General features: G+C 37.1%; 2 protein-coding genes across 5 annotated transcripts; both read left to right on the plus strand.

Annotated features, from left to right (window-relative positions):
* The first annotated feature begins 463 nt into the window (after positions 1-463).
* LOC104649154 ((+)-neomenthol dehydrogenase-like) lies at positions 464-10,627 on the plus strand. Of its 4 annotated transcripts, none has more exons than XM_069287616.1 (10): positions 464-774; positions 1,416-1,485; positions 2,239-2,358; positions 6,254-6,386; positions 7,117-7,415; positions 7,889-8,424; positions 8,510-8,759; positions 9,489-9,596; positions 9,713-9,898; positions 10,000-10,627. In XM_069287616.1, the coding sequence occupies exons 6-10, from the start codon at positions 8,243-8,245 to the stop codon at positions 10,375-10,377; spliced, it is 1,104 nt and encodes a 367-aa protein (XP_069143717.1). In that variant the 5' UTR covers positions 464-774; positions 1,416-1,485; positions 2,239-2,358; positions 6,254-6,386; positions 7,117-7,415; positions 7,889-8,242; the 3' UTR covers positions 10,378-10,627. The 4 variants fall into 4 exon arrangements, with proteins under 4 accessions (XP_069143717.1, XP_069143718.1, XP_025887634.2 ...); XM_069287617.1 differs by having other exon boundaries at positions 7,226-7,415; XM_026031849.2 differs by lacking the exon at positions 6,254-6,386.
* A 2,605-nt stretch (positions 10,628-13,232) lies between these two features.
* On the plus strand, positions 13,233-15,168 carry LOC101261456 ((+)-neomenthol dehydrogenase-like). Its single transcript, XM_019216006.3, has 5 exons — positions 13,233-13,436; positions 13,542-13,800; positions 13,877-13,978; positions 14,076-14,261; positions 14,368-15,168. Exons 1-5 carry the CDS (start codon positions 13,402-13,404, stop codon positions 14,743-14,745), a joined length of 960 nt encoding a protein of 319 aa, XP_019071551.2. The 5' UTR covers positions 13,233-13,401; the 3' UTR covers positions 14,746-15,168.
* Positions 15,169-21,831: the final 6,663 nt, after the last annotated feature.

A 21,831-nucleotide genomic window follows, 5' to 3' on the forward strand; every position in this document is an offset into this window, starting at 1 on the left:
GTATTAGTTGTTTAGTTGATGTACTGATACATGTTTTGAAAATTGATGATATAATCTTTGATTTTTAAAATTTAAAATTAATATCCGTGCTGATTTTATGCTGATTAATGATCTGTTATCGTAAATTATGCTGTTTTAGTAACAACATTAAATGTACCGTTTTTTCCCCTTTTTTTCCTAACAGTTTAAACTTACTATGTATCATTTACCATATATCACTAGAGCCTAAAGTATCACGGCACAACAAATTTAAGAAATTTTTTGTAGATACTAAATTTGTCGGAACAAAATGTAATTATTGAATTACACTATGGGATTCCTTAAATTTTTACTATAAATAATCTGTGAAAATAAATTAGCTTTTGTGTCTTCATATAATTGGTCCTCTGAAGTCCAATTCAAACAGGCCCAACCTTGACCGCTCCTAACGGATATCTAAATCGAATCTTGAGGTATATGTATTACTTCAGATTCAACATTTTTCACAATAACGACTTTCTTCTTCTTCTTGTTTTCTTAAGGAAGAGGGTGATGAAAAATTGTTGATTAAAGGGTTAATTTTTCGATATTTTACATTAGAAAGAGGAAATGACGGTCAGTTTCGAGTGCGGTGACGAAGAGACAAGCAATGGTGGCGAATTCATCTGGGTTGGAGAAATAATCAGGCCGAAAAATTGAATGCTGGAGCGGCCAAGAAACGACTGAAACTTTTTAACATCTCGAATTCATACAACTGTATCTGCTCGTAATGCGATTTCTCACTCCTCCAAATTTGTGAGTGTTTCTCTGTTTTGGTCTCTGTTTATTAATGTAGGAAAACAATTGAATTATACTGGGTTTTATCTTCTTTTTTTGATTACTGGTTAGATAATTCACTTTTTTTGTATGATGGGTATGAGTTTTCTTGGTTAAATTTGTGTATGTAAGGGAAATGTAGGTGGGTTTTGTGATTTCTTTTTGGGGGTTTTCTTCTCGGTTCATTAAATAAGTAAAATGGTTAATGTTTCATGAAAAAATGATTGCAGATAGTGGTTAAGAATTTAGTGATATGAGGGTTTTGCGGGATTTTTTCTTTATTTGGTCAGACTTAGTGATATTTTGGAAGTTGAGTTCTTTGTTTATTGACTTCCCTTGTATAAATAAGTTCACTAGCAGGGAATGATTTAGTTATCAAGGGATTTGTTTAATCTTTTTTATGGTTAAAGAGTATTATGAATGAAAAATTTGGAACAACTTCCCCCAATTCCTGCTTTTTTGGTTTTTTCCTGTATTGTACTGTTCCTTCTGTTTATAACTTGAGTTATAATGACCTTAAAATATATTCATTTTTCACTTCAGTATGATTCATAGGACTGCCTTTTATGGTCTTAGACAAAAAAACTAAAGAGTTTGGTTGTGCTGTTGTTTTTCTCAAGAAATACGGAGGTTCCAGATGCAATGGAGATGATATTTCAATCTGCCCTAGCTTTGGGTAGAAAGGGAGTTGTAAGTGTTCTTATCTTGGTCTATCCTGGTGTTTTTGTTGAATCGAATTCGAACATAAACAAAGTGACTTTATTATAGAATTTTAGGACAGAAGAAATCACATAGTGATTAGTTTGTACACTTGAATCAAGTTAAACTTTCTCAGCATCTCACCCAAAGAAGTAGTGAACGAGAGCACAACTTTCTAGTCCTCTAGCTCTCATGCTTCAAGTGCCTGATAGTTGCAGCCACCCGAGTTTCTCTCAAATCTTCCAGTCGTTCCCTCTTTTATCTTCTAAATGTATTCCTACAATAATCTCTCATTCACTGGTGTGTAATTATACTCCAGTAAATGACAGTAGATGCCTGATTCAGCGACTTTTTGCCACAGAAAAATCCAAAAGGAGGATATATACTTCTCTAATTCTTCTGTTTTTAAACTAAATAAGGGCATCAGTCTGACTTGTCTAGTGCACATACTCGTTTTGATTCACTCTATTACTTCTGGTACTGTCAAAATTTTCAGCATTGCTCACAGAATAGTATATCAAACACCCAGGAGTTCACATGTTTTCTTCCTTCCTTTGTTTACAGTATCACTCTTTATGGTGTTCTCTTCATCTTATTGACAATTCAGCAGTCCTGTTTGTTTGAAGCTCTTCTAGTTCAACAAATTTTTGTCTGCTCTACTAAAGGAAATTTCTGATAAGTTTGCATGTGGAGAGAAATTTTTGTTTTTATATTGCAGTTATATATGTCAAACCTTATTTGCAGGTACATGCGTTTGTTGCTCCCAAAGTTATAGATGGGAAAAATACACCCTCTCCAGTTAGGGAACTTGGAACGGGAGAGATAACCCAGGCTCTGGAACTAATTGATGTTTGCTATGAGCAGGTTTGATAGACTTCTTCTTAAATTTTTCTGATTATGTGCATAGTAGATGCATGTTTTGCTGTTACTTATCCTCAACCACCCCCTTCACCCCAACAAAATAAAAGAGGGAAAGAGAAATGCATTTAGTGCTGTCTGGTCTCCTTAGTTATGTAGTGTGTGTACAAGTTACAAACTGTGCATTTTTCTCCTTTTGGCCTTGTCCAAATTTCTGGTGTTTTCTTATTTGAGTGTTGTGCATTGTCTTTAGTCTTGGTATCCTTTCTGATAAATCCACTGAAGTATAAAAAAAACCCTTGGTTTTTCTCAATGTTCGATTAAACTCCCTTTTATAGATGCTAATTACACTTAGTCGTTGAATGTTGTTGAATATCAGTAATTACAAGAAGTACCCAAACTTGTGTATAAAAGTGGAGCACAAAAATTGACCTTTTCTAAGAAGATGAGTCACTCCTATAGTCCTTTTAGGTTTTTAAGTACTAGCAAACTCAGAAATTTTAAAAAGTTTTCATGTTGGTGGAAGACTCTGCATGTGGAAGTTTCACAAAACAGAACGATATCAAAGTCAAATGAAGTAAAAGGCTGCAGTAGGTTAATGGCTAGTGTGACATAGTCTAAGGTTGATGAATCATTTCAACTGAATGTACTCAAAGGATTCATGTAGCCGACCTTAACTAATTTGTGATTGAGGCATAGAGAAGATTATTTATGTTGATTCTTACCTTTAAGGGAACTTTAGCTATCAAAATGGAATAAGTTAAAGAAAAAGCAGTCAGAATTTCAGCTTTGTAACTTCTGTCTCTTTCAAATAAATAGCTTAAAAATAACTCCGTTAGGTTCCTCATTCAATGACCATGTGCCCTATGCTTGCATTCCAACTACACTATCTTTCTTTCTCAATCTCTCCTTCACTTGGTAATGCTTACATTCACTTCTGTTAGTGTGTAAAGGATTTTGTTTAGGTGTTTTCACGCGCAAACTTTCGCACCCTGTTGCTATTCCGAATTTTTGAACTCTTTTTAGCTACTGTTGGGTTTACTAATAAGCTTGTTTCATGCAAGTACCATGGGGGGCCTCGGGGCACAGCGCCTTGAGATCTAGGGGTGGGTGACGGGCCTCAAGGCACGACTCATCGAGGTCTGGGGGTGGGTGACGGGCCTCGGGGAATGGCACCTCGAGTTTTTTTTTTTTTTTGGGGGGGGGGGGGGCGGGCTCGGGGCACGGCGTCTCGAGGTTGGGGGGTGGGGGACGGGAACAGGCCTCGGGGCACGGCGCATCAAGGTTCGTGGGGTGCGGGGACAGGCCTTGGGGCACGGTCCCTCGAGGTTCTAGGGGGTGGAGGGGATGGGCCTCAAAGCAAGGTGCCTCGAGGCTGGGGAGTGGGGGAGACGGGCGAGGGGCACGACGCCTCAAGGTCCGGGGGTAGGGGGGACGTACTCGATGCACGACGCCTTGAGGTTAAGGGGGAGGGGAGGACGGGCCTCGAGGTCTGGAGGATGGGGGGGAGGGGCCTCTGGGCACGACGCCTTGAGGTCCGGGGGGAGGGGTTTCGAGGCACAGCACCTCGAGGTCCGGGGTGGGGGGTGGGCGGAGGGGTCTCGGGGCACGGCGCCTCGAGGTCCGAGGGGAGGGGGGATGGGCCTCGGGGCACGGCTTCTCGAGGTCCAGGGGTGGGGAGAGGGGCCTTGGGCCACGGTGCCTCGAGGTCCCCGGAGGTGGGAGGAGGGGTCTCGGGCACGGCGCCTCGAGGTCCGAGGGGAGAGGGGGATGGGCCTCGGGCCACGGCTCCTCGAGGTCCCGGGGGTGAGGAGAGGGGCCTCGAGGCACCACACCTTGAGGTCCGGGAGAGGGGGCGGGGGGGGGGGGGGGGGAGGGGCCTCGGGGCGCAGCGCCTCGAGGTTCGGGGGAGGGGGCGTGGGGGGGAGGGGCCTCAGGGCGCGGCGCCTCGAGGTCCGGGGGGGGGGCCTCGGGGCGCGGCTTCTTGAGGTCCGGGGGGGGGGGGAGGGGGCCTCGGGGCGCGGCTTCTTGAGGTCCGGGGGGGGGGGGAGGGGCCTCGGGGCGCGGCTTCTCGAGGTTCGGGGGAGGGGGAGGGGCCTCGAGGCGCGGCGCCTCGAGGTCCGGGGGGGGGGGGAGGGGCCTCGGGGCGCGGCTTCTCGAGGTCCGGGGGAGGGGGCGGGGGGGAGGGGCCTCGAGGCGCGGCGCCTCGAGGTCAGAGGGAGGGGGCGGGGGGGAGGGGCCTCGAGGTTCGGGGGAGGGGGCAGGGGGGAAGGGCCTCGGGGCGCGGTGCCTCGAGGTCCGGGGGAGGGGAAGGGGCCTCGGGGCACGGCGCCTCGAGGTCCGGGGGAGGGGAAGGGGCCTCGGGGCACGGCGCCTCGAGGTTCGGGGCGCGGCGCCTCGAGGTTCGGGGCGCGACACCTCGAGGTCCAGGGGAGGGCGCCTCGAGGGGGAGGGGCCTCAAGGTCTGAGGGGAGGGGCCTCGGGGCGCGGCGCCTCGAGGTCCGGGGGGAGGGGCCTCGGGGCACGACGCCTCGAGGTCCCGGGGGAGGGGCCTCGGGGCACGGCGCCTCGAGGTCCGGGGGAGGGGCCTCGGGGCACGATGCCTCGAGGTCCAGGGGGAGGGGTCTCGGGGCACGACGCCTCGAGGTCCAGGGGGAGGGGTCTCGGGGCACGGCGCCTCGTTGGGTGGCGGGAGAGGGGCCTCGGGGCATGACGCCTCGGGGCATGACGCCTCGTTGTCTGGGGTTGGGTGGCGGGAGAGGGGCCTCGGGGCATGACGCCTCGAGGTCTGGGGTTGGGTGGCGGGGGTGGGGCCTCGCACGGCGCCTCGAGATCTGGGGTTGGGTGGCGCAGGCGGGCCTCGAGGCACGACGCCTAGAGATCTGGGGTTGGGTGGGGGTGGGGGGGGGGCATGACGCCTGGTTTTTCCTTGAGGAAGTTTTAAATTTGATGTTTTATGGTTATAAAGTAGGTGCCGTGTTGGGCAAACATTTTAAAGAAGTGGTTTAAGGTCCCTTTTCCTTGTATTTTCTTGACATGAACGGGATCAAGAAAATGCTTGAGGGTTTTTTAGTTGACAGCTATTGCTACATATAGATAGTGTGATGCTTAGGTATACAGAACTCTGGAGGATCCCATTTACACAAACAGTGAGAAATATCTCCTAGTGGACAGAGATGATGCATCCACTTTCACATTTATGACGAAAATCTAGGTGCATCGGTTAGCCAGCCACATTGGAAGCATTTAGTGTTTGTTGGAAAAAGGCACCGACCAATGTAGAGTAGGAAATACAGAGCTTTATTGACTTTTGCAAAGTACTGATAATTGCCTTTAGTTGCTGAGGCAGACTGAATGATTGAGAACTAGTTGAACTCTCCTAACTAAATAAACTGTGTTTCTTGTCTGATGCGGGTTGTGCTCAAGTGGTGGCTTGATTTGGCTGGCATGTGTCTTATCTCCTTACATTACAAATTCCTTTAAGCTGTTAAGTTTCTCATGTTGAGGTTGATGGTTTTATAGTTAACAACTGTTGTTAAGTTTAGCCAATAAATGTAATCATGTCAAAAATATTCCACATGAAAATTCTGGAGGATCCCATTTACACCAACAGAGTAAAGTATCTCTGTGGTTGATGAAGATAAATCTGTAGGTGCATGTGTGTAATCAGCCATGTTGAAATTGTTTACTGATGGAAAATGAACATTGACCTATGTAGACTGGAAATGCAGAGCTTAATTGGCTTTCCAATATACTTTTTATAGCATTTGCTAAGGTAATCTGAATAGTTGAGAATTAGTCAAGTCCTCCCAACTAAATAAACCAACTCTTCTTCTTGTCTAATGTGAGTTGTGGTAATTTGGTAGCTTGATTTATCTGGCTTGTGGTTATTCTTGAATAGAGATGATGACAGAGGGGATCGGAAGGCAGGACAAGGAGGAGGACAGATTCTTCTCTCGTTTGATCGGGGGAATAATGAGTTACATGACTTCACTGTTCTCCTTCGAAGAACAAATCTAAATAAGCTGTTAATAGTAAGTCTTTAACCAAGTTAACTAAGAGAAATGAGATTCCAATTATGTTTTCTTAGTAATTATACTACTTTAATCCATTCAAATTAATATCTTAAGAGAAAACTATTTATTTAATCAAAGATAATTTAAAAGTATATAGATAAATGAGAAGGGACATCCAAATTTGTTCCGTTTCCATGAACCGAAAACTTATCCATGATTAAGTTACACCACCTGGATAGTGGCAATTAGAGCTGATAGTTGTAAACAAATCAGAAAACTTGATAAAAAATGAGGTGTTTTCTTAAATTTGTAACCTTTTAAGTTCCTTTTTGATGTTTAGTTAATGCTTATGCTAAAGACATTTTAAGCTTCTGTCTAGATTGTGAAACTGGTGAACACTTGACAGTTTAAGAATTCAGATGTTTGGGATGAAACGTTTTATTGAAATGTTATCATTTGAAGAAGTTAACCTGATAAATCATGCTAGATAATTGCTCAGTCACCTCTCACTTCTCTGAAAAAAGACGTTGACCATTGAATGTCTTATATCTAACTTGAGGATGTGAAAAAAGTTCATCTGCAAGTCCCCCTTCCTTCATTTGGGAATTTCGTTTTTTCGAAATTGAGTATATTTAGCGGATTTGCCTTTTGCTCAATATAACTTCTCCCTTGCCAAAATGATTAATTCTAGTTTTTATTTTTCTTTGGTTGTGTGTCAGATTAGTCTTGACAGACTTTTTTTTTGCAGGATGTCAAATCCCCAGAGTCAACAATATTGCAATTCATTTTGTTGCATATGCCTTATTTGTCACTGTGCATTTTCAAAGGCAAAGCTTTTCTAACATATAATTTTACAGATATTTGATGGTCAGAGGCTGCAGCTCATGTGAGGAAAATTGTACTCTCATTATTATTTACAGACACCAATTTTCCTGAGACTTCAGAAGTTGATGATGCATTTCTAGAAGGGGTGGAGAGTTCTCTTAGTAAGAGGTTTCTTCTAGCTGACCTCGCTTTAGCAATATTAGCAGCTCTTGTGTTGGGAAGGTAAGATCGTGATTCATCGTGATGCACCTATTATAAGATTAAACATTTTATTTTATCATTAATTCGCTAAAAGATTGTGGGAGACAAGGGAGAATGATTTAAAGAATTAATGGTAAAATAAAATGTTCAATATTATATTTTACTAAATTTTAATGAAAAAACAATTAAATAGGTTGAGTGACTTTCTATGCAAAATGACGTTTGAGTTGAAAATGAAAGTTGAGTGATTTTCTGTGCAAAAGCATTCATAGTTGAGTGACTTTTAAGTTGAAAATGAAAGTTGAGTGACTTTCTATGAAAACAATCGAGAGTTGATTGACCATCCAAGTTATTAACTCCGACTATTTCGTAACCATTTCTACTGAAAATGAAGTAAGACAAATTATTTCATTTTCAAAAAAAAATTATCATATATTTGCGATAACATAGATTAAAGTTGATTGATACGTAAAATAGTTTAATTAATTGTGCAGGAAGAGGACGAAAGTGTTGTGGAGAAATCAATTGATGGTATCGTTACAAATTATGAGTTGACAAAACAATGCATAGAGACAAACTTCAACTCTTATTCACCAAGGATTGTTAATGTTGCTTCTTTCTTTGGAACTATGACCCTTAACTATGAATGTGCACAAGTAGATATTTAAATTTGTATAAAATTGATTAAGTAGACACACGTGTTCTACATGGCATGATACACTTTTGACGCAAATTTTCCATGTAGGACGAATGTGGCACTTTGTTCAATTTTATACAAGCTCAAGTGTCTACTTGTGCATACCTAAAGTTAAGGATCATAACTGCTAACTGACGTCAAGTTAAGGATCATGTTTATATATTATGCCAGAATAAAAGTGATATGGGCAACTTGCTTTTATGTAAACCTAGGAGTAGTATATATACAATATATAATGGTCCTAGTCGCACTAAAAACCAACCCAATACACTGTTGGACAAAAAATATCCTTTCAATAATGGCAGAGAAAATCACCAGCCTCCAGAGCACAAGGTAATTTTAACTAATAACTATCGGTGTATATGACTTAAATTCTCGTGAGCGTAAAATCGATCTAAGAAATATGTGGTATGATTAGGTATGCAGTAGTGACTGGAGGGAACAAGGGAATAGGATATGAAACATGCAAGCAATTAGCAAGCAAAGGAGTAGTGGTAGTGTTGACATCAAGAGATGAAAAAAGAGGGATTGAAGCTATGGAAAGGCTTAAAAAGGAGTTAGACATTACTGATCAGATCTTGTTTCATCAACTTGATGTTATGGATACACTTAGTATTTCTTCACTTGTGAACTTCATCAACACAAAATTTGGAAGGCTTGATATTCTGGTAACTACTATTCATATCACTGATGACTTATTTTTATTAAGATTAAGATGTTTAGAAGAAATGATATACCTCTAGTTTGAGTTACGATTCAAATATATTCCTACATTATTAAAAATATTTTAATGAATTGTCTAGTACAAAGATCGATAATGTAAGAATTAGTAAAATAGAAGTTAGTAATGCAAAGATTATCTTTTAATCAAATGTTGATTCGGGAACCACATACGATAAGCAATATTTTCAATAAGTAAAGTCTACCACAAGAAATACATCCTACCAAATTAAACATGAAAATACCAAAATATCTCTTGCGTCGATCCTCAATTTTGTGGTCCTTTATAGTAATTCCAAAATTAATACTCCTTCCGTTTTATTTTATATGAGATAATTTAACTCGATACGGAGTTTAAAATAGAAAGGAATAGTTTTAAAACTTGTGATACAAAAATGACTCATAGAAATCTATGTGGCTGGCTGTAAATCATTTTAATTAAGAGTATGAAGAATATTTTATAGCTAAATTGTTACTTAATATAAAATATGTCATTTATTTTTAAACTGACCCAAAAACAATAAAGGAAAATTGCATAAATTAGAACATAGAGTATATACATCAAACTCTCCCCTAATTTGAGGGGACATGTATGATTGGAAAACGTGTATTCTTTTTTTCTTTTAGATTTTTTGACTTTCAAAAAAATGAGAATTTATGAATGCTTTAATTTGCAGGTTAATAACGCTGGGGTTGGTGGATCAATGATGGAAGAAAATTGTAATATTCTTACAATAAAAGATTTAATAGAAGGAGATTTCGTAACCATTTCTACTAAAAATGAAGTAATACAGATTATTTCATTTTCAAAAAAAATAAATTATTATATTTATGTTATAACATAGTAGTACACATAGATTAAAGTTGATCGATATCAAAAATCGTTTAATTAATTACGTAGGTTGTGGACGAAAGTGTTGTGGAGAAATCAATTGAAGGTATCGCTACAAATTATGAGTTGACAAAGCAATGTGTAGAGACAAACTACTATGGTGCAAAAAGAATGATTGAAGCATTTGCTCCTCTCCTTCAACTCTCTAATTCACCAAGGATCGTTAATGTTGCTTCTTCCTTAGGAAAATTGAAGGTAATTAACTAAACACTTTATCTATTTATTTTTACTCATCTACTATACTATTTTGATATTGTACGATTGGTATTGAGTAATTTTCGATTTCCTATGTACAGTTATTGTGTAACGAATGGGCTAAAAAAGTGCTAAGTGATGCAAAAAGCCTAACAGAAGAAAGGATAGAGCAAGTGTTAAATGAATTTCTCAAAGATTTTAGAGAAAACTCAGTTGAATCCAAAGGATGGCCTACTTACTTTGCAGCTTACAAAGTGTCAAAAGCATCGTTGATTGCCTACACAAGAGTTTTAGGTTCAAAATATCCGAATTTTCGCGTTAATTCGGTGTGCCCTGGCTATTGTGGTACATACATGACTGCATATACTGGAAGCTTAACTGCTGAAGAAGGTGCTGAAAGCTTGGTGAAACTTGCTTTGTTGCCCAATGATGGACCTTCTGGAGTCTTCTTTTACAGAAAGGATGTCACCTCTTTCTGAACATTTGGCTAATTCAACTTTTAAGTAATAACTTATTATCAATCAACTGCTCCATAAGAAATAAGTCGAGTTGGTTATATGAATTATTTGTCTATTCAGCTAGATTATGTTTTATTCTTAATTGTACTACTTCCATTGCAAACAACAGGCCTACTATAAGTGTCATGTTGCTCAGACACTTCTAAAGAAAAGTTGAACTTGTGTCAAAATCCAAAAATAATAGTATGGTGCTTGTGTTTGATACTCAAAAGATATTATACTATTGTGCTTGTGTTTGATCCTCAAAAGATACTTATGATCGTGTTAGAAAAATATAATCAATTTGTGCTCTAAATTATTTTTTAGTCCAATCAAAACATAACTATTCAAGGTGTTCCATAAGACTGCCACATAAGACAAAAGTTATATAAAATTACAAAAATAAAGTTCCAGGGGAATAGGACCTTAGTTTAGTTAAGTTGTGTCCTCGGTAATTTTGGTCATATAGAAGATACTTGTGCATTTTTCTTAATATTTATTAAGTTTTTTTTCAACTAAAAGTATAAATATCTAAATAGAAATATTAGCCTAATTGTTTTGATTTTGGACTCTCTTTATTTGTAAATTTTAATATTATATTATACTTTTAAATTAATTTTTATTGGTCCACGCCGGCCCTACCAATATTTCTTAAGCCTTCCAAATGAGCAGACTTATTCAGACCGAGCTAAAAAACTTTTTTCTTAAATGAGATTCAAAATTCTTAATTCAATCCTATTAAATTCTGAATTAGATCAGGCCGACCTAACGAACCTTGCCCATATTGACGGCTCTAGTAAAAACATATCTTCCAAACCTATTTAGAATTAGAATAGCTAAAACGTGTTGCTATTACCTGTACCACAGAATTTTGTCATATTTCAGAATATTTCAGAACAATGAGTTAACAGGTGGAGATATCATTGATTACAACATCTTAATTAACACCAACAGTCAAGTTAAAATTTTGTGAATGCGTGGCTTGTAGCCATTATTACTCCCTCAATTCATTTGTAGTTGTTATGTTGTATTTTTCTTCTTAATTTGGTTGATTTTTAAAATGAAATTAAATTATATTAATTTAATATTTTTTTAAAAATTAAAAAGAAAATTATGATAATATAAAATAATAAGAAAATATGATTTAAAAGTAGAAGTAACAGTCTTCTTGTTCATTTTGCGTGCTTTTAATATTAATTGATGAGGCTGGGACCTGGACCTAACATATATAGTATAGCTCTTCAAGAACAGGAAAATAATTTAAGTATGGAACCTGCAAACATATGGATTTGGCCTAATTCATTGGAGGCTTTCTAAAGTTGGTATTAATTTTCAGTTAGATACCTTAACTAAGTTTTGTTTATTTTAGACATCTCATCTCATCTCATATCATTTTTTTTTGTGTCATTTTGACACTTTTTACTGACATGACATAGTGAATATAATATACTCAATAGCAGCGGTGAAAGACTTATTTAATTATTTTTATTTTGTTTTATTTTCATTTTCTTTCTCATTATTCAATCACCATCTCTCAAAACTTGAACTTCTTCAATGGAGAAATAATGTTGACGATGCTATAGACAAAAAAAAGCGAATTTTAACATGAAGAGAATTCACAAAAGATAAATTTCAACCCGTTAGAAAGTCATGATTCATGTTGTCGCAAAGAAAAAAGGACAATGAAAAACTTTAAAAAGACCACGGGTGGGATGGGAGAGGGGTAGAGAAGACGATATGGGTGGGGAAGGGATTGGGGTTAGGGTGGGCAAAGATGTAGAAGATGTTGGGTGGGTGGGGAACAATAAAGAAAACGATTTGAGTGAGTGGGCAGAGAAGATGACCTTGGTGGGCTTGGTTTTTTTCTTTGAATTTTTTGTGTAAAAAATTTCACATGTCATTAGTCATTAAGATATGAGTCTTCTTTTTAAGTTTGTTAAGAGTATGTTACAGCTCTGATTCATTCAGATATATTTAAATTCATTAAGAGACTTATAAAGAAATAAAACAAACAAACTTAATAAACTGAATCTGAAAAATAAAATTTAATTCTCAAAAATTACACTCTTTAATAAAATAAATTTGAATGACTAAGATTCACACTCGGTAATTATAAACACCGGAGGCCTAACACAAACAAATGAGTAATAGTCTAAGAGCATATAGTTTGAAAAAATTATTATACATTTATCTAAAAAGGAATGTCTGACTTGTCAAAACAAAACTCTAACCAGTAGTTGAGTAACACCAACAAGTTCTACTTGGAAGACTTGGATATAGAATTCATCTAAGTGACGTAGGGTTAGGAGTTTAAAGAAAAATATTACAAGGTACAGTGGGTTCGAACTAACAATAATAATGCGAAAATATTTTTACCGTCAACTTTTATTATTAAGTTGACAATCAATTTTATTATGAAATTTATAAAATGCTTGTGAATTTTGTCCAAACCCATCAATCCCTATCTAGCTCCATGTTTACGTGCTGATGAAATATCCTTTGGAACATCATATTTGACTAATAAATTCTACGATTGACATGGACATGAGGAATAGAGCAAAACATAGTTAGCTGGCCTCTATTATTATATATTATAGGGATAATGCCCAAGTACCCCCTCAACGTATGCCCGAAATCTCAGAGACACACTTATACTATACTAAGATCCTATTACCCTGAACTTATTTTATTAATAATTTTTTACCCCTTTTTAGTCTACGTGGCACTATCTTGTGGGCCCAGTGATGGTTGACTTTTTTTTTCAAACTAGTGCCACATAAGCTAAAAAAAGGTAGAAAATTACTTATAAAATAATTTCAGGAGGTAATAGCACCTTAGTATAGTATAAGTGTGTCTCTGAGATTTCGAGCATAGGTTGAGAGGTACTTATACATTTTCCCTATATTATATAATTGTATCTTCTGCACAAATTGTACCAAACCAATACACTGTTAGACCAAAAGGGTAAATATCAAGAATTTAGAACTAACAATTATCCTTTAAAAAATGGCAGAGGAAATCAGCACCCTCCAAAGCAAAAGGTAATTTAAATTATGAGTAGCTAATCTTTTTACTATTAGTGTATATAATTTAAATTTTGTTACGCATATCTGAGCAATACTAATACTGGTATATGGTATGATCAGGTATGCAGTAGTGACTGGTGGAAACAAAGGAATAGGATATGAAACATGCAAGCAATTAGCAAGCAAAGGATTAGTGGTAGTGTTGACATCAAGAGATGAAAAGAGAGGGATTGAAGCTATTGAAAGGCTTAAAAAGGAGTTAAACATTACTAATAATAATGATCACATTTTGTTTCATCAACTTGATGTTATGGATCCAGCTAGTATTTCTTCTCTTGTGGACTTTATCAACACAAATTTTGGAAGGCTCGATATTCTGGTAAGTAATATTTATCACTCCATCACTTTCGTATTCTTTAAAGAAATGAGAAATTGTGAATACTTCAAATTTGCAGGTTAACAACGCAGGGGTTAGTGGATTAATGGTGGAAGGAAATCTTGTTATACTAAAAAATTTAATTGAAGGAGATTTCGAGACCATTTCTACTGAAAATCAAGTATGAATTTTAATTTCTATTAATAAAATTACGTTTTCAAAAGTTATTAAAGTTGATCGATACGTACAATGATTTAATTAATTACTTGATTGCGCAGGAAGAGGAAGAAAGTGTTGTGGAGAAATCAATTGAAGGTATCGTTACAAATTATGAGTTGACAAAACAATGCATAGAGACAAACTTTTATGGTGCAAAAAGGATGAGTGAAGCATTTATCCCTCTCCTTCAACTCTCCAATTCACCAACGATTGTTAATGTTGCTTCTTTCTTAGGAAAATTGAAGGTAATTAACTAAAATACTTTATCTGTTTATTTTTACTTGTCCGCTGTACTATTTTGATATTATTTGTACAATTGGTATTGAGTGATTTTCGATTTCCTATGTACAGTTATTGTGTAACAAATGGGCTAAAAAAGTGCTAAGTGATGCAAAAAGCCTAACAGAAGAAAGGATAGAGCAAGTGTTAAATGAATTTCTCAAAGATTTTATAGAAAATTCAGTTGAATCCAAAGGATGGCCTACTTACTTTGCAGCTTACAAAGTGTCAAAAGCATCGTTGATTGCCTACACAAGAGTTTTAGGTTCAAAATATCCGAATTTTCGCGTTAATTCGGTGTGCCCTGGCTATTGTGGTACAGACATGACTGCATATACTGGAAGTTTAACTGCTGAAGAAGGTGCTGAAAGCTTGGTGAAACTTGCTTTGTTGCCAAATGATGGACCTTCTGGCCTCTTCTTTTACAGAAAGGATGTCACCTCGTTTTGAACATTTGGCTAATTCAACTTTTAAGTAATAACTTATTATCAATCAACTGCTCCATAAGAAATAAGTCGGGTTGGTTGTATGAATTATTTGTCTATTCAGCTAGATTATGTTTTATTCTTACTTGTACTACTTTCATTGCAAACAACAGGCCTACTATAAGTGTCATGTTGCTCAGACACTTCTAAAGAAAAGTTGAACTTGAGTCTGAATCCAAAAATAATAGTATGGTGCTTGTGTTTGATACTCAAAAGATATGATAGTATTGTGCTTGTTATGTAGTGGAGCCTGATTTATTTTAGGTTTTCCTATTTATTCTCTATTTTAGGTTTTCCTATTTATTCTCTGTAACCAAAATACTCTGATTTATTAATATAAATATACCTCACCGCCGTGGAAGTTTACTCACGGGGTTTTACCACGAAATATTGGGTTTTCTCTCTCTCTCTCTCTAGATTTCTCATCTCTTTCTCTAGAAAGTTCTTGTGTTCTTCATTCATCTAGTGCGTGTGCGTGAATTCGATCCTAACAATTGGTAAGGAGATTCAACATGATCACTGAAGATGGATAGTTCAAAGCTTGGAATCGAGAAGTTTGATGGATCCGATTTCAGTTTCTGGAAGATGCAGATCGAAGATTATCTATACCAGAAAGATCTTCACGAACCGTTGACCGGGGTGAAGCCGAAATCCATGACGGAGGAGAAGTGGAAACTCAAGGATCGCCAGGCTCTAGGGTTGATCCGGTTGACTTTGTCAAGAAACGTGGCGTTCAACATCGTGAAGGAGAAGACTACGTCCGGTCTGTTGAAGGCACTGTCAAGCATGTATGAAAAACCATCGGCTATGAACAAGGTATATTTGATGCGTAGATTGTTCAATTTATAGATGTCTGAAACTGGATCGGTTTCTGATCATATAAACGAGTTCAATATGATTGTGAGTCAACTTAATTCTGTGGATATTAATTTCGAAGATGAAATTAAGGTGTTGATTTTGATGTCATCTCTGCCCGATTCTTGGGATACTGTTGTTGCTGCGATTAGCAGTTCCCGTGGATCTGAGAAACTGAAGTTTGATGAAATCCGTGATGTTGTTCTTAGCGAAAGTATTCGCAAACGAGAAGTGGGAGATTCATCGGGCAGTGCTCTCAGCGTTGATTGAAGGGGGAGAAGTAAGACGAAAGGGCAAAATCAACATGGTCGATCAAAATCAAAGAATCGAGAAAAATCCCTGAACAGATCAAACGTGACTTGTTGGAACTGTGGAGAAAAAGGGCACTTTCGGACGAACTATACAAAGCCAAAGAAGAAACAGAATCAGAAATTTGGAGATGACAATGATTCTGTAAATTCAGCAGAGGACATTGGGAATGCTCTAATACTTAGTGTGAACAGCCCGGTTGAATCATGGATTTTGGATTCTAGTGCATCTTTCCATTTGTCTCCAAGCAAGGAGTTGTTCAAAAACTTCAAATCTGGAAATTTTGGAAAAGTATATCTTGCTAACAATAAAGCCTTAGAGATTGAAGGAAAGGGGGATGTTTGCATAAAGACCACCTCAGGAAACCAGTGGACATTAGAGGATGTCAGATATATTCCTGGGATCAAGAAAAATCTGATCTCTGTTGGACAGTTAGATAGCACGTGATATGCAACAGAGTTTGGGAAAGGTTCATGAAAGATCGTGAAAGGTGCTATGGTAGTAGCTCGTGGCACCAAATCTGGAACCTTGTACACCACTGTCGGGTGTATAAACATGGCCGCTGTTGCTGAAGGTGCTTCCGGTTCATGTCTGTGGCATAACAGACTTGGACACATGAATACTAAAGGAATGAAGATGCTGGTTGCAAAAGGAGCATTAGAGGGTCTGAAGTCTGTTGATATGGGTCTTTGCGAGAGCTGTGTTATGGGCAAACAGAAAAGAGTAAGCTTCACAAAGACTTCTAGAGAGCCAAAGAAAGTGCGGTTGGAAATGGTCCATACAGATGTATGGGGACCATCTCCAGTATCATCACTTGGAGGATCCAGATTCTATGTTACCTTCATTGATGATTTCAGCAGGAAGGTATGGGTTTACTTCTTGAAGCATAAGTCAGATGTGTTTGAAACTTTCAAGAAGTGGAAAGCTGAAGTTGAGAATCAGACCGGTTTGAAAGTAAAATGCCTAAGGTCTGACAATAGAGGAGAGTATGACAAATTAGAGTTCAAGGCATTCTGTGCAGCTGAGGGAATCAGATTGATGAGAACAGTTCCTGGTAAGGCAAGACAGAATGGAATTGCTGAGAGGATGAACAGAACATTTAATGAGCGTGCAAGGAGTATGAGGATACATTGTGGGCTGCCCAAAACACTTTGGGCGGATGCTGTGAGCATAGTTGCATACTTGATCAACAGGGGACCATCAGTTCCTTTAGGGTTCAAGATTCCAGAGGAGGTGTGGACAGGAAAAGAACTCAAGTACTCACACTTGAGGACTTTTGGTTGCACTGCTTATGTTCATGTTGATCCAGAAAAGAGAGACAAAGCTTGATGCCAAGGCTGTGAAGTGTTACTTCATATGATATGGTTCTGATTTGTTTGGTTACAGATTTTGGGATGACAAGAACAGAAAGATCCTGAGAAATTGTGACGTGACATTTGATGAGTCTGTCTTGTACAAGGACAGAGAGCAGAAGGTTCTAGAGATTACAAAGCAAGTGTGAGTTGAGGTTGAGTTGGAAAAAAGTAACCCCAGAGATGTCGAAGCAGATACTCAACCAACTCCTACTGAAGAATCTGAAGTGCAGCAAGTTACACCTGAGCAGGTGTTAAGGAGATCATCCAGATCCATCAGGGCACCAGATAGGTAGCACCTTCATTACACTATGTATTGCTGACTGATGAGGGGGAACCAGAGTCTTTTGATGAGGCCCTACAGGTGGAGGATTCGATCAAGTGGGAGCAAGCCATGGATAATGAGATGAGGTCACTTGAGAAGAATGACACATGGGTGTTGACTGAGTTAGAGCTTTGCTGAACAAGTGGGTGTTTAGAATCAAGATTGAACCAGATGGCAAAAGAAGGTTCAAGGCTCGTTTAGTGGTTAAAGGATATTCACAAAAGAAAGGTATTGATTATGCTGAAATATTCTCTCATGTTGTGAAGTTAACCTCTATTCGAATTCTATTGAGTATTGTTGCATCGGAAAATTTGCATCTAGAGCAAATGGATGTAAAAACAGCATTTTTACATGGAGATTTGGACAAAGAGATCTATATGCAGCAACCGGAAGGATTTGTGGTTCCAGGCAAGGAACACATGGTGTGCAAGCTCACCAGGAGCTTGTATGGACTAAAGCAAGCACCAAGGCAGTGGTACAAGAAGTTTGACTCCTTCATGACCAAGAGTGGATTCTGCAAAGCTGAAAAGGATCCTTGTTGTTACTTCAAGAAATACACTGATTCATATGTCTTTATACTCTTGTATGTGGATGATATGTTGATTGCAGGATCTAGTATGAGGGAGATTAACAATCTGAAGACAAGGTTGTCTGCAGCGTTTGAGATGAAAGATTTGGGTCCAGCAAAACAGATTTTGGGGATGAAGATTTCTCGGGTTAGATCTGCTGGCACTTTAAATCTATCTCAGGAGTTGTACATTGAGAAGGTGCTGAGCAGATTCAGGGTTAATGATGTTAAACCCAGGACTACTCCATTGGCAAATCACTATAAATTGTCAAAGGAGCAGTCACCTAAGACTGCCGAGGAGCGTGATCACATGGCACTTGTTCCATATGCTTCAGCAGTTGGTAGTTTGATGTATGCTATAGTCTGCACTAGACCTGATATAGCACATGCAGTGGGAGTAGTTAGCAGGTACACGGAGAACCCTGGGAAGAGCATTGGGAAGCTGTGAAGTGGCTTCTGAGATATCTGAGAGGTACATCCAGTACTTCACTTTGTTTTGGCAAAGGCAAGGTGACTCTACAAGGTTTTGTGGATGCTGATCTTGGTGGGGATGTTGACTCGAGCAAGAGTACATCCGGGTACATTTACACCATAGGTGGAACAACAGTGAGTTGGATGTCCAGGCTTCAGAAGTGTGTTTCTCTTTCATCTATTGAAGCTGAGTATGTGGCAATAGCTGAAGCTGGGAAAGAGATGATATGGCTGGCAGATTATCTTGAGGAATTGGGCAAGAAGCATAGCGAGAAGATTCTTTACTCAGATAGCCAGAGTGTCATACAATTGGTGAAAAATCCAGTCTATCATTCGAAGACAAAGCACATCAGAAGGCGATATCATTTCACTCGCAGGGCAGTGGAGGATGGTGATATGTGCTTGGAGAAGATAGAGGGTGCAAAGAACCCGGCAGACATGTTGATGAAATGTGTCGATGTTGGGAAACTGAGGTTATGTAAAACCTCGGTTGGTCTTCTGTAATTGTTGCTACAGATGTTGCGGTGGGGTAAAGATTTTGATGATGAAGAGATTTTTTTTGAGAATGTATTTTTTGGATGACTGAGTCAGTCTCCAAGTGGGAGAATTGTTAGGTAGTGGAGCCTGATTTATTTTAGGTTTTCCTATTTATTCTCTATTTTAGGTTTTCCTATTTATTCTCTGTAACCAAAAATACTCTGATTTATTAATATAAATATACCTCACCGCCGTGGAAGTTTACTCATTGGGTTTTACCACGAAATATTGGATTTTCTCTCTCTCTCTCTCTAGATTTCTCATCTCTTCCTCTAGAAAGTTCTTGTGTTCTTCATTCATCTAGTGTGTGTGCGTGAATTCGATCCTAACAGTGCTTGTGTTTGATCACTTTTAGAAGGATCATGTTGGAAAAATATAATCAATTTGTGCTCTAAATTATGTTTTTAGTCCAATCAAAATATAACTATTCAAGGTGTTCCTTAAGAAAATAACACATTATATGAGATAAGACGAGTGTTGAATTAAAATATTCAATAAAAAATAATAATGAAATTGTATGAAATAAATATTATAAATTAGTAAGTTATAATATGAAAATGATCATAATTTAAAAATAGTAAATCATGCTAAAATAAGTCTAGTAAGTATTGTTTACATGATTAGACATTAAAGAAAAAATAAAATTAGGTTATGTATATACAATGTCCAAACCATGTGAAATTAAGGATCAAATATTCAACAATATTGTCATCCTTAGTGTTGTTTTTTTGGTGTTAGCATTAGTGTTGATTTCATTTTAAATTGAGCTTAATTAGAATCACATTATGGACTATATGTAACATTTATTGAACCATACAAAATTTTAAGTCTTAAAAAAACTCAAAAAAATATTTTTGAATATAAAATAAACTATAAAATTATATATAATATATCGGATTGATTTGATCTCAAATTAATTTTTTAGTCGAATCAAAAGGAATTCAAACATAATCCTTTTTTTTTATTATTAATTTGTGAACTCGAACAAAATTGATTGACGGTTATGAACGAAATTTAGAATCCCCAAACTCTTAATCAAAAGGCCGGCCTAATCATAATTTCGCATATGATCATAACAACTAGAAGTTGACGGGAAATATGATTTTAAAATAGAAATAACAGTCGTCTTGTTCAATTTGTATGCTTTAATGCGTCGGTTGATAAAGTTTATAAAAATAATGGTCAATAGAATATATTAGCATTACTTGCATGATTAGTAATGTTTGCATTAGTTATACTTGCGCTAGATATGCATAGATTATTTCTTACGTATTGTTTGATTTTCTATGTTAAAAATGATATGCATCGCATAAAAATATTTGTTTACAAAAGTATTTTCACGATTATGATGGAAAAGATATAAAAATGTTTTGAATGGTAATTGAGTCTTTAACCATAATAATGCATGTATTATATCCTGTGTTCTAATACTTAAAAATCCATTTAGTAATACACTCCTTAATATACAATAGTAGCATGAAAAGATACACCAAACAAAAAACTACTAATACGTATAACTAATGCATATATTATTTTTGTTAATATACTCTATCAAATGATTCCTTAATATTAATCGATGAATTTGTAGCCTGAACCCTACCTAACATGCCTATTTTTAAAATAAAAGAATTCGAGCAACAAATATAACATTAATAATTAAGCATAAATTAATGAAATTTAGTCAAATTGTGCTTTAACATGGCAGAGCTCTCCAAGAAAAAGACTTCATGTAGGCAATTAGTATTTATATTTAAAATAATACTCCGTAAACGTAAACCGCAAACACATGCATTTTGAAATTTGTGAATAAGCATGTTAGAATAATAATGGTAACAGAAAATAGTGATTTGGTCAACTTGCTTTTTATTACTCTATATGAATAAATAATAGTCAAAGCGTATATAGTTGAAAAAATTAATAATATATTTATTTTATCTAAAAGGAAATATCTGGCTTTTTCACATCGCTTAAGGCTTAATTAGTAGTTGGAGTAACACCAATATAACTATAATTAAGGTTCTACTTTGAAGACTTGGATATAGAATTAAGAATGTGAAAAATATTTTCACATTCTTTTTTTTATTATTAAGTTGTTAATCAATTTTGTTAGTGAATTCACTAGTTTTTATATATAAGTTTCTATAATTTATACAGTCTATAGAAAAGCTTGTCGGTTCATCCAAATCCATAACCTCCGTCTAGCTCCAAAATCTGTATGAGTGAAATGTCCTTTAAGGCATTTCCAACTCTACCCTCTATTTACTCTCCAAATATAGAGTTCTATATTTTACAGAAAATCAATTTTAACTCAATTTTCTATTTTACTTTTTTTTAAATAAAAATTCTCTCTTCTCAATATCATAGTATTATTTCTATTTCATAATATAATTTTTTTTCTTTTTTTTTCAAATAATCACTTTGTATAATTTACATGTAAAATAAATTTTATTTTAATTTTCAAAATTTTTATTTAGTTTAAAATTTTATTTTTATTCTAAATTTCTAAACAACAGGAGTTGCAAATAAATATTAATAATATATAAATTAGTGGACATAAATTGCAACAAAAATTGATGTATAAAACTATCATATTATGTATAATTTAGATGTAAAATAAATTTTTATTTTTAATTT

Source organism: Solanum lycopersicum, chromosome 1, assembly GCF_036512215.1.
Source record: "Solanum lycopersicum chromosome 1, SLM_r2.1".
In the NCBI taxonomy this organism is placed as follows: Eukaryota; Viridiplantae; Streptophyta; class Magnoliopsida; order Solanales; family Solanaceae; genus Solanum; species Solanum lycopersicum.